The 13055-nt window shown below is 42.9% G+C and overlaps 1 protein-coding gene across 1 annotated transcript in view; it reads left to right on the top strand.

Moving 5' to 3' along the window:
* phlpp1 (PH domain and leucine rich repeat protein phosphatase 1) overlaps positions 1-13001 on the top strand; it is a 47487-nt gene extending 34486 nt beyond the window's left edge. Inside the window, exons 5-17 of the mRNA XM_042429757.1 lie at positions 1911-2057; positions 4004-4231; positions 5419-5621; positions 5884-5944; positions 6575-6670; positions 7268-7423; positions 7784-7984; positions 8363-8525; positions 8651-8781; positions 9037-9150; positions 9661-9855; positions 9968-10196; positions 10291-13001. Coding sequence (XP_042285691.1) covers positions 1911-2057; positions 4004-4231; positions 5419-5621; positions 5884-5944; positions 6575-6670; positions 7268-7423; positions 7784-7984; positions 8363-8525; positions 8651-8781; positions 9037-9150; positions 9661-9855; positions 9968-10196; positions 10291-11610 — 3244 coding nt within the window. The 3' untranslated portion in view covers positions 11611-13001. The remainder of the gene's footprint in view (positions 1-1910; positions 2058-4003; positions 4232-5418; positions 5622-5883; positions 5945-6574; positions 6671-7267; positions 7424-7783; positions 7985-8362; positions 8526-8650; positions 8782-9036; positions 9151-9660; positions 9856-9967; positions 10197-10290) is intronic.
* The last annotated feature ends 54 nt before the right edge of the window (positions 13002-13055 follow it).

A 13055-nucleotide genomic window follows, 5' to 3' on the forward strand; every position in this document is an offset into this window, starting at 1 on the left:
CTAGCAGCCACAGAGCAACAAAAGTATTCAATTGGGGTTGTGTTTTATGGCCATTCGATGAATGTAAATTGAATATTCGCTTTACTTTTAGCTCTGTTTTGGTCTTCACCATAGACTGTATAAAAATATGGACGTATTTACCGTGACGTCACCCGTTGGTTTCTGAAGAGTGGTTTTGAAGCTCAAAGTGAGCCGCTCCAGCCATCGCCATCTTGGCAGTGCGTGATGCTGCCTAACCCCCAGCCAATCAAAAATGGGCAAAGAGGCGGGCCAAATGGCTGAAACAAGCCACCTCACGGCTGGTGGACCTGTCACTCAAAGCAGCCATGTCCTTCATTATGCATAACTTTATGGCTTAATAAAATTTAAACGGGCGAGTTATAAAAAAATTCACCCCCCGTACAGTTGTCATGAAAGGGGAAGTCAGCTATAGAGACCTGAACGGTTTTTTGTACCAGGCTGTAAACATGTTTATTTCTGTTGTAAAGTTGGGCATTTTAACATGGGGGTCTATGGGGATTGACTCGCTTTTGGAGCCAGCCTCAAGTGGCCATTCAAGGAACTGAAGTCTTTGGCACTTCTGCATTGGCTTCATTTTACAGCCCCAGAGGTTGCCGCTTGGTCTTCACCAACTCCTCTGGCACTTAGCTTGCTAGAGTAACAAGCTAGTTGCTAACTTTGTCTGGATGACATTTGATGCTTGGCATGTAGCATACAGGAAGTTCATCAGAACTTTTTTACTGAAAGAAAAATCACCTGGACATTAGGTTAATGAGAGTGGAATTCACGTTTTGGAAAAACAAAAGAACGAGCTAAAAGAGGCTAAATAGCTTCACAAAGCTAAAGGGAACTGAATATTTGAGTGAGTGAGTCTCACTACTAGCAAAACTTGTAATCTATTGTTCCACTGATAATATAAAAAAATACTAGTGCAGCTCCAGACATGATTTAAAATTCAAGCAAGGGAATGGTGTGATAGGACAGAAACCCAGAGTATGACACAGACAAGAAGAGAGTCTGACAAGAAGACTGAGGAGGGGAGTCTGAGGAGGGCTATGAGCATTACTCAGCAGATTGCAGAGGTTGATTTAATGGTGGAATGACATTTTCCCACACACCCCCCACGCACTGCCTGCAGGAGTCACCCTCAGCTGGAATTACTTGGCCACCCTAATCAATAGCCTTGACGTCTGAGTTGCCTTTTTCCTCCATCACTCTGATACTCTGTGAGCATATGTGTGTAACCTGTATGTGTACACAGGGAGGAAAATCAAGTAGTGCCAGTTTAAGCAGCTGCTGCAGCCCGTGGTGCTCATATAGCACGCTCCCTATCTCCGGCTTGCCATAGCTGCTCTCTCCCTATGCACATGATAGGTGATAACAGGTTGCGTGCGTGTGTCTGTATGCGTGTAGATGGATAAATAAAGACAGAGAGAGTCCTTTCCCCTGCTTTGCCTTGTTCCCTCGGCTCCCTCCCCCCTAAGGGGCTAACCCCTCTGAAGGTCACCGTTCTGCCATGGGACGCTGCGCCAAATGCCACTGGTCACTGGTGTTTGAATGAACAACACAGACGTCAATGCTGCAATTGTTTGCTCAACAATCAAATGTGAAGGTTTAAGCCTACTATTGAGGAAAGCCTTGTTTATGGGTGTGTTGAACCCAACTGTGTGTGTTTTTTTTTCACTTAAACAAGTTCTGTCTATACTTTGCTCTATTGCTCATGAATATATTTATGAATATCCTCTACGCTCTTGCAGTATTCATGTTGACAAGATACAACTACATCTCCAATCACTCACTCCTTCTCTTCTCTTCTCTTCTCTTCTCTTCTCTTCTCTTCTCTTCTCTTCTCTTCTCTTCTCTTCTCTGATATCGAATTCGTCATTAATACTTTCATCTTCTATTTCCAGGTTTTCTCGTCTGCGGAGCCTCAACTTGTCCAACAACCACCTCGGCCAGTTCCCTCTGGCCATCTGTGACATCCCCACCCTGACTGAGGTCAACCTCAGCTGTAACTACCTGGCCTCTGTCCCCAGCTCTGTGGGAGCCATGACCAAGTAGGTAACAGGAGGAAGTTATTGTGGTTATAGAACTGACGAGAACTGTTATTATCTGTTTAAGAGTTTCAGAGAACCAGTAGTGTTTATGTTGCAAGATCTAAATCTTCAGTAAACCTAAAAGTTGAATGTGCTTGCATCGAAGGTTCAGGCATATCAGAGCTCTGTTCAAAAACACACCATAGTTGTTTTTCTTTTGTTGGATATTCTACTATGGATTTTGTTTTGGTTGTGTACTTTACCTCTTCCTTCTTTTTGCTGCTTGTGATGTTGGCAATTATCCAACTTTTTTGTACCAGTGCTGACCTGGGGTCAGTGCTTGTATTGATGCTGTCTCAGGGCTTGGAAACCAGTGAACCTTTTCAGAGACTAACCACATTTTTTTGCCAGTTTGAGTGTCAAAAGTTTACATAGCCAAATGGGGCGTTACCTAGCAACACACATATGGCATTACAACCACCATGGCATACTTTGCTAGTTTAAACATGTGAGCAAACAACAACACAACCTTTATAAATGATTTGTGGTGATTGCCATTCACATTTTGCCTCAGTCATGGCGTGTCTCTGGTCTGTTTAGTTTTGCTTCTATTCACTTCAGTCCATTCTTATTACTGGGCTACTTAAAATGTTAAAATGTTTTTGTATTATCTGTTGTCATTGTATTTACTTTCTTCTGCTTGCAATTAAGCTAATCTGTTGTATGCAGAGAATCCAGTTTTGACTGTCTCTTGTATTTTGGCACACACCTGAGATTTTCTTTTCTTCATCTTGCATTTCTCTTGAAGACTATATACTAATGTCTCTATGATAGACCACTAATTTACATTGTTGAAATAAATTGTTTCATTTGGTTATTGAGGCAGAGAAATTATATTAGGTTTTACATGGTGACAACATGACTATTGATTTCTTAGTTCCAGGCCAATCTTTTCAAGAGGATGGAGCAAATTTGATTTCGCTGTCTGAAAAACAGTTTTTATTTCATGGGAATGCTTGAAACATTTTAGGTTGAGCTCCAGTTCCAACCCCCTTGCTTGTGGAAAAACCCTATAACTCACTCTTTAAAGGAGTGTCAGTAGAATGCAAAATATTTAAATAGTATAATGAAATAAAGGTCTTAAACTGGATAAATCATGGGTTATTCTGTCCAATATACTCCACTATGGTAATACAGGACACATATGTAGCTTAAGTGATAGTTTCACAATTTTTCAAGACAGACTCAGTTGTCTGTCTCAACTGTGTCCACATGAACACTGAAACAGGTTTTGCTTGCTGTAATCATTCCGCCTGTTCATACTGGCAAGAAGGACTAGAAAACTACAAGAAACATTGGGATATGATTTGATTAACTCAGACGGCTGAAGCCTCATGTTAACTTCATATGAACTTTTGAATACATTTTTACACAGAACAAGGACTGTAGATTTTTCTCCCCATTGCTTACATTGTAAGTGCATTAGGAAGGCATTCCTTAACGGCCAGCATGAACAGGAGGAATGATTACAGCAAGCAAAAACTATTTCAATGTTCATATGGGCCCTGAATATTATTTTAAGACAGACTTGAAGAATTGTGAACCTATCATTTCAGGGAGCAATTTAGTACCTGGATTTGGACAGCTTGGATTGGACATGTGCTTCAAACTGATTCCTAAACTTAACATACAGGTGTGGGGGTTGAAGCAGAGCTAGATGAGAAGTTAATCTGCAGGAATGATCCGGTATGCCTGTAAGTTCCTCAAGTGGCCAGAGGGCATTTGTGCTGTTACTGCCACCTGCTGGATAATAATTGAAAAGATTTTGAATGCAGAAAAACTGCCAGTGAGCACTTTATCGTAAATCCACCTGTGCAAATAAAGACTATTGTTTACTAAAGCGCTACCCCACCTATCTCCTCTTTAACAAACAAGGTCAATTGTCTAATTTTATGCCCCTGTCTCAGTTTGCAGACGTTCCTGTTGGACGGCAACAGCCTGGATGAGCTGCCCAATGAGCTGGGTTCACTCCAGCGGCTGAGCTACTTAGGCCTTTCCTTCAACCTGTTCAGTCATGTGCCCCAAGTGCTGGAGCGGTTGGCTTCCATGGAGAAGCTGTGCATGGCCGGCAACAACCTAGAAACCCTCACCTTGCAGAATTTCAGACTCCTCCGTGTCAAACACATTGATCTAAGGTACAGCAAATACAGACCGATTTCTACATATGGAAAATATTCATATAAATAAATCATGATGTCTGGTTTAATGATTAAACTTTGACAACACCAACCATCACTTGTAGTCCTCAGTCCTGCATGTTCCAATCAATGCACTGGAAGACACATGTTATCCCACTAATGATAGAAACAAAAGCAGTGAGAGGAAGCCAAAGCACGAGCAGACAGCCAAACAGCACGGAATCAGGAAATCATTTGCCTGTAGTGGCTCCATCAGGTGTCCTCCCATTGTTTTGAAAAGCCCAGAGCTGGAGTGACTTGCACTATTTTCCAGTTAATACTTCACTCCCTCCGACTTTGCTCAGACAGGGTCAGTAAAATCGTTTTTCCAGCATTCTCACTTGTTTGGGCAAAGATCACTCAGTGTCTGTGATGAGGATGTGTTGTTACTCCTTTTTCTGTTTTTCAAGTTTCTTCCCTGTCATTTCTAGAAAATTGGTCAATTAGTTGACCAGTTCCTCAACAACAATTTTAATAATCGTATAATTGTTAAATCTCTAGTCATGCAAAAATGCAAAGCATTCACTGCACCCAGCTTCTCAAATATTTGCTGGTTGTCTCTGCTTTATATGATTTTTAAATGGAATAACTTTAGATTTTGAAATGTTAGTCTGACAAAACAAGTGTCACCTTGGGCTGTGGGAAACTGTGTAGGCATTATTCACTTTTTCTAACATTTCGCAGATTAGAATAATTTACAGATTACAGTGATCGATTATGAAAATAATCACTAGTTGCAACCCTTCTCTTTTGGGCACTTTTAATTTTTATGAGTAAGCTTACAGGAGATATAATAAGACAAATTCAGGTATTTGTTTATAGAACAGAATAATATATCTTGTCTTATCAGTCTTTGTTGTTGATTGTTAAATGTCATTGAAGAATACTTGAATAGAGGATAGTAGCAGTAGGTAACAGAATGCCAGACAGGGTGCTAGAAACCACTCACTTTATAAGTCAAAAAACACTTCATCAGTGTTGCACATTGAAAAAAACTAAAGTGAGAGGAGAACTCAATAAGCTGCACAATATATCAGCCATCACCCAAGGCATTTTCCCTGCCTTACAAGAAAGGCCACAGCCTGTGCGTTTCTATCTGAACCAATTGGAGTGAACTGTTGCCTCCTCTCTGCCCTCTCTGTCAGGTTGAATAAGATCTCCAGCATGGTGCCAGATGAGCCTGACCTGCTGAGGCACGTGACCCAGCTGGATGTGAGGGATAACAGGCTGACGGACCTGGACGCCTCTGTCTTCCCCAGGCTGGAGGTGCTTCACTGCGAGAGGAACTGCATCACCAGCCTCAAAGCCAAGGGCTCCTTGCTCAAAGGCATCTACGCCTCCAACAACGGTGGGTTTTGGCATGCAGGACTTCATGTTCCCCGGGAGGGCAATCATGTGTGGTTAAGAAAAGACAGATCCCCCTCCATCTCACATCACATTTCATTTCTCATCAGTACTGCAGTCTCTCTCCATCATCCCTCCCTAACTTGTCATCACCCCCCTCTCCCCTCCTTTCCAAACGCTCCCCCTCCATTTTCCATCTACCTACTTTTGTAATAGACCGTGTCTGTCCTTGCTGTAGGTTAATGTGTTTGGATTTCTCCCTACAGAGCTACGACATCTGGATGTTAGTCCTGTGCCCTCCAATCTTAGTTACATGGACATCTCGAGGTGAGAAGAATCCCAAAAGTACACACATTAAAAAAGGAATGCAGTACTAATTGGAACCTGAGAAGAACAATTTTGATAATGTAGCTCATTTACAGTACATCCTCCCTAACCTACAAAAGCATAGTGATTGTTTAGTGTGTAACTGAGAAAAATATATGTAAAGGTCTTATAACTTCATAGCCATATCCAATGATCTTTGAATGTGTGGTGAAATGTGAACTTAGAGCCGTAATTCTTAAACTGTGTCAACCCTGATCTTTGACATGACCTTTAATTGTTAAATGATAGATAGACTACTGTACCCCATTTCCTCATGGTTGATTAAAAAGGCATTGAAGAGTACTGTACTGTAATTTGTAAGGGCTGATGTGATTAGTTTTGAATACTTTTTCCAATATGGCCTTGAGAGACTTTTGGACCTTTTATCAGCTCTTCTGTTGATAGTTGTAATTATTTTTCTCCTTTTTAGTCTGACATATTACAAAATATGAAAAAAGCCAAATTTCAAAAAGAACCGGAGTTGCTGCCTGGTCTTTTCTGGGGCAGCACAGCAGAAAATTCAAATACATGCAGTATTCCAGTGTACTATACTCCATATTAGGTATCTTACTTTCCCTTCTCCTCCTGTAGGAACCATATGGAGTCCATGCCAGACTGGCTGTGCGAAGCAAAGAAACTTGAAGTTCTGGATGTCAGCCACAACCTCATCGCTGAGCTCCCGGCACGGTAAGTCTCAGCAATGTGTCCGTAGCCTGTAAATGGTGTACAGCGCTGCATTATTCTCCCTGCCCTTTGCTGGCCAGTCATCTATACCCCATAGAGCCTCATAAATCACACATACAGCCTGTAACCTCCACAGCCATTTTCTTCCTCTTTATTTAGCCTTTTGGAAGGTCAGCTCAGATGCAGCTCACTCCCTCCTCTTCTCTCTGTTTCACATTGGCTCTGTCAACCTTCATCCCTCTGCTTTCTCTCTTTTCATTTTTTTCTCTTCCCTTCTCTCTCTTTCTCTGGTCCCCTCATTTTCTGTAGATTTATTTTTTGCCCAATAAGTGTCAGAATGATGAATTTAAGCTGCAGGCTCCACTAGAGGCGCTACTATTTTCTGGTTTAACGTCCTCATCGCCCCTGTCCTGCTCTTGCACTATCCTCATTTCCATGACTATTTCAGCTTATTCTATCTATCTATCTATCTATCTATCTATCTATCTATCTATCTATCTATCTATCTATCTATATGTCAATCCATCATACACCACTGTAGGTTCAGAGGAGCCCATTTGATGTCCTGACTCAACTGTCTCTGTGCTCTTCGTGCCGCAGGTTGTTATGCAGCAACAGTCTGAGGAAGCTGAGTGCAGGACATAACCAGTTGCAAAAATTGCCTGAAAGAGTGGAGCGCCCTCTGCTGGAGGTTTTAGACGTACAGCACAATCAACTCATGGAGCTGCCCTGCAACCTGTTCCTCAAATCTGACAGGTAGCATCAATCATCACCTGGAAGTGATTTTTAATTTTTTTTTTTATTTTTTTTATCAATGTAATGCACTCGACATCTGATAAGAAGATTAAGTGTAGGGGAAATTCAGCTATATGAAGATGAAGGACAGGAATTATGAACAGGGTTTTAATCGAGAACAAGATATCCAAGGGCAAGTATGACAGGTGAATATAAAACAACCAACACTGGCACAAATGGAAGAAGGAAAGGCTTTAATAGGGGTCATCGAAGTATGAATTCATTATCAAGTTTGTAATTTAAGTGACTTATCCCATTTTTAATGTCCCTGTCTGAAGGAAAACAAAAATTAATGTGTACCCCTCCTTTTTTTTTTCTCAGCTTGCGATGTGTAAACGCATCAGCCAATAAGCTGGAGCACCTGCCTCCTTCCACCCTATCGGAGGAGAGCCACAGCATCCTGCAGGAACTCTACCTGACCAATAACCGACTGACAGACAAGTGTGTACCCATGTTAACAGGCCACACACACCTTCGAGTTCTGCACATGGCGTACAACCATCTCCAGACCTTCCCAGCCAGGTAAAGACTCTACTCTCTCACCCATATTTTACATTAGGGTTGAATCGAATAATTCTTTTCATTATCATTAATCATATAAAATAGTGAAAAATTGTTTTCAAGAGCACAAGATGACATCTTAGGGTGTTTTGTTTTCTCCAATCAACAGTCTAAAACCCAAAGAGAATTTACAATAATATAAAATAAGGGGAAAAAAAGAGAAAATCTGCATATTTGAGATGCTGGAACCGACCAAAATTTGCCATTTTCCTTGATGAATGACTTAAATATGACTTAATCAGCCATCCAAATTGTTGTCCATTAATTTTCTCTCATTCAACTAATCAATTAGTAGTTTCAGCACCACTTTACACACTTACTTTCCTTCTCATCCTTCAGTAAAATGGCCAAGTTGGAGGAGCTGGAGGAGGTGGACCTGAGTGGAAACATGCTGAAGTCTGTGCCCACCACCATCATGAATTGCCGACGGATGCACACGCTCATCGCCCACTCCAACGCCATCGAGGTCTTTCCCGAGGTCATGCAGCTGATGGAAATGAAAGTAAGATAATAGTAATAGCATGCGTATGTGTATATCTACAATACATGCCCTTAAGCCTGATTTCTATATGCATTTCTATATATATACACATTTGTGAGTATTCACATCTTGTGCTCTGTTGTCAGTGTGTGGATCTGAGCTGTAATGAGCTGAATGAGATCACGCTGCCAGAGAATCTGCCTCCCAAGCTTCAGGAACTGGACCTGACTGGAAACCCACGTCTTAACTTAGACCACAAGACCCTCGAGCAACTCAAGTATGTAATAATTTTATAAACATGTAGGTTGTGTTTCAATTTTCTTCATTCAGATTTTTTTTCCATTTGTAATATTTTCCTTACCCTTTTAAATTTACCTTCTTTTGTTTTTGAATTATGTTGCTTGCTGTTTTAATGGTCTTATTTCCCCACAATAATAAATTGTATCTACACTTAATGTTATCTCAGTGGCTCATGTGTCTCTACGCTTCTACATGATGAATTTAATGTATTTTATGCTTTGTTGTTTTTCAGTAATATTCGCTGCTTTCGTATCGATCCGCCTCCAACCTTTTCATCGAATGAGGCATCTGGTGGGCCTGCTGTGTGGAGTCATGGTTACACAGAAGCCTCAGGTGTCAAGAACAAGTGAGTTCAATGCAGTCAATGATTAAAAAAAAAAAAAAACAGAAAAAAACAACCGCCATCACACTTGTCCAGTAAAGCCTCACTAATCTAAACTTCTTGACAATTCACACTGTTCAAGCCAGATGACTCAAATGAAAAAAATATTAAGGCAGTGCTTATTGATAACACAAATCATGTATACTCATATGTCAATACATCTCTGCTTGGGCTAAATTTCCAATTCAACACTTTAATGTGCATGCTGAAGAAGCGATTCAAGCTGTTGCACATATTGCTTCCACAGTTCCATTTACGGAAGTGTTGTTCAATAGACAAGTCTGCTTGGATGACAGAGACGCTGCTGTACAGTCAAATGAATCATAGAAGGCATTGTTTCCATGGTTATTAGTGTGCGGAGTATTATTATCAATATGTGAACAGAGAAGTCATTATGTCTTTGAAGCCTTCATTGTTTCCTCACTGAGCACATGCCTCATTGACGTTATGGCCTTCTTCTGTTTTTCTTTTCAGACTGTGTGTTGCAGCCCTTTCAGTGAACAGTTTCTGCGGGAGTCGTGAGGCTCTGTATGGTGTGTTTGACGGGGACAGGAATGTGGAAGTGCCCTACCTATTGCAGTGCACAATGAATGACGTGCTGGCTGAAGAACTACACAAGACCAAGAGAGAAGAAGACTACATGACCAACACTTTCCTTGTCATGCAAAGGTACAAGCTTGACGTTGTCTTGTCTATAATCTGCACAGTAAATAACTAACTAAAGATATTAAATAGTTACATTGCCCCCTCTTCTCATATCTCCCTTCTTTTGCCACTTTAGGAAACTGGGAACTGCAGGTCAGAAACTGGGTGGCTCAGCAGCTCTGTGTCACATCCGCCACGACCCCACCGACCCCGGTGGCTGCTTCACCTTGACAGCTGCTAACGTTGGCAAGTGTCAGGCCATCCTGTGCCGTGATGGAAAACCATTGTCCCTGTCCTTGCTTCACAACGTAGGGCTCGAAGAGGAGTACCGCAGGATCAGGCAGCACAGGGCTATCATCACTGAGGTAGATGGAAATCTATGTAGAGTATAAATGAAAATGTAATTTTCAACATGCACTGCATGAGCATTATATTGATGATTTATATTTTTTCCCACAGGACAACAAGGTTAATGGTGTGACAGATTCTACCCGAATCATGGGCTACTCCTTCCTTTACCCATCCGTCATCCCTTGTCCCTACGTGCACACAGTAACTCTCACCCCCCAGGATGAGTTCTTCATCCTGGGCAGCCGGGGCTTGTGGGACGCTGTGTCTCCCACCGAAGCTGTGGAGGCTGTCCGAAACGTCCCAGACGGCCTGGCTGCTGCTAAGAAGCTGTGCACACTGGCACAGGGCTACGGCTGCACCGACAGCCTCAGCGCTGTTGTGGTCCAGCTCAGTGTGAGTGAAGACTGCTGCTCTTGCTGCTGCTCTGAGCCTCCCCAGCCACCCCCAAGCCCCGGCTTGGGCCCCTATCCCCCGTCATCCTCTGCCATCAAGGAGCGGCCCTCAGATGGCTCCCTCCCTGTGCCCCCTTCCTCCTGCAGTGAAATCAGCAGCGAGATAAGCACCAGCGAGATGAGCAGTGAGGTGGGATCCACAGCCTCATCTGACGAGCCACCACAAAGCTCCTTGGTGCTGCTCCACGAGCAGCCCCACCACCCTCACCTCCACCTGCATCATCAGGCCCACTCGCTGTCCCTACAGCACCAGCAGGCCCACACAACAACCCAACCCTGCCAGTATTTGTTCCCAGGTTCAGAGCTGCCATCTGCCCGCAGCTGCTGCGCCCTCCATCCAGCCTGCCTAGCAGGCTCCTTCCAGAGGCAGCTGTCTAGTGCCACCTTCTCTAGCGCCCTGTCTGACAACGGGCTGGACAGCGAGGACGAGGAGCCCATTGCTGGTGTCTTCTCTAACGGTAGCCGTGTGGAAGTAGAGGCAGATGTTCACTGCCTCAAATCAGAGTCCTCCTCCTCGTCACCCCAAACGTCTTTACCATCATCCTCTGGCCAGGACCGCACCTTACTTTCTCTTCCCCCACCCCCTCCGCCACCATGCACCCCAGAGCCTCTGGAAGAAGGGGTTGACATGAGCCTCGGGGAGGCTGAGAATGGGCTGGATAGAGACGAATCGTGGCAAGGAGTTGGACTGGGAGGTGGGGATGGGGGAAAGATGGTGGGTGGAAAGAGGAGGGCTAATGGGTCGGTGGCACGCCAGGAAAAGAGTCACAACCTTATCGAGGTGGCTGCAGACGCCCCCTCTAAGAAGTCTGGGGGTTATTTCACAGCTCCAGCCCAGCCTGACCCAGATGACCAGTTCATCATCCCCCCTGAACTGGAGGAGGAAGTGAAGGAAATCATGAAGCAGCATCAGCAGAAACAGCAGAAGCCACCTGGGACCGATCATCCCACTGACTACTACGACACCCCTCTCTGAGCAGCAAAACCACCAACTACAGTCTCATCTCTCTCCCAGCTGCAGCATGCACAGAACCCAACCATCGACCTAACCGCTCTGATTTTCACGTATATGGACACACATAAATGAGAGGCTGTAAAATGCTAATGAAAAAGTTTCTTGCTACTTTTTCTAAAAAGCCTTCCAGCTCGACACAGCCTCATCATTGCAGAACCATGCACTGTAACCCGCTCCACCTGTTTTTTACTCAAGCAACCCATAGAAAAAACAAGCAAACGAGCCCTTTAATGATACTCAACCCTCTTGAATATTTTGTGGACATGGTTCCCTCTGTCCACGGTTGTGCCCTTCACACAGACTGTGGTGTTGTTTTTACATTAGACAACCAGCTGAGTATGTATCAACACTAGTCTCTTTGCAATAGCATTAGCTCGCCACAACACTTGTTAATATGGATAACAATTCCATGGTTTGTTTGTTCGTTTGTTTTGTAAGAACTCACCATATCTTTTAATGTGAAAGCAGTGAAGTTGCTGAAAGAACTTTTTAAAGCAGAGACACATAATCTTTTTACTATCAGTGAACTATGTCGAATGGTACACCAGTAATACCACACGTAACTGTTGTAGATAGTGCACTTAAAATACTGTATTTCTTCAGTAAATCATGGCTCTTGGCCTGTAAAATGGCATAGAAATTTTTTGTAGAAATTTTAAATACTAACTCCTAGGAGTTGCATACTCTTTATGGTGACTCAGTCACTTTTACTAATCTTCTCTGAGAGAAATGGTGATTTTTTTTTTCTCCAATGATTGTAAATAAGAGAAAAGTTGTATACTGATGCTTTTAAAAGGAACTGCGTACCTTGTATGTCGGTGAAGGTTTTAGTGGTCGGGAGGATGTGCGGTTCACACAGAGTTTGCTGTTATGGAGGTATCACTCCCCACTTTATCCCTTTCACAACGTAGACCCACAAATACAACACACACACACACACACACACACACACACACACACACACACACACACACACACACACACACACACACACACACAAAAACTTACACATACAAATGTAAATGTGCAACTGCAGTTCAGAAACCCCAACATTCCATGCAATATAACTACACAAAATTGCTATGGTTTGCTCCACTTTGTTTGATTGTGATGTCCTGTAGTCATCACTGTATCTAATGAACACTACTAGACTGATTTTTGCATGCACACTTGCATTCACGCACACACACACACACATACACACACACACACACAAACACACATACATGGACACTCACAGGAAATATTAGTCCCACATCCCTCCTACAGTAACTGTTATCACCGGCATGACTGTGTCAAGTTCAGTAATACAAACAAATATATCCACATGGAAAAGAGACATCACAAATGTTCCTGTCTTTGGTATAATAAATTTTAAATTTGTGAATATAAGTCACACTGTCTGA

The sequence above is a fragment of the Thunnus maccoyii genome, chromosome 12 (genome assembly GCF_910596095.1).
Source record: "Thunnus maccoyii chromosome 12, fThuMac1.1, whole genome shotgun sequence".
Lineage (NCBI taxonomy): Eukaryota > Metazoa > Chordata > Actinopteri > Scombriformes > Scombridae > Thunnus > Thunnus maccoyii.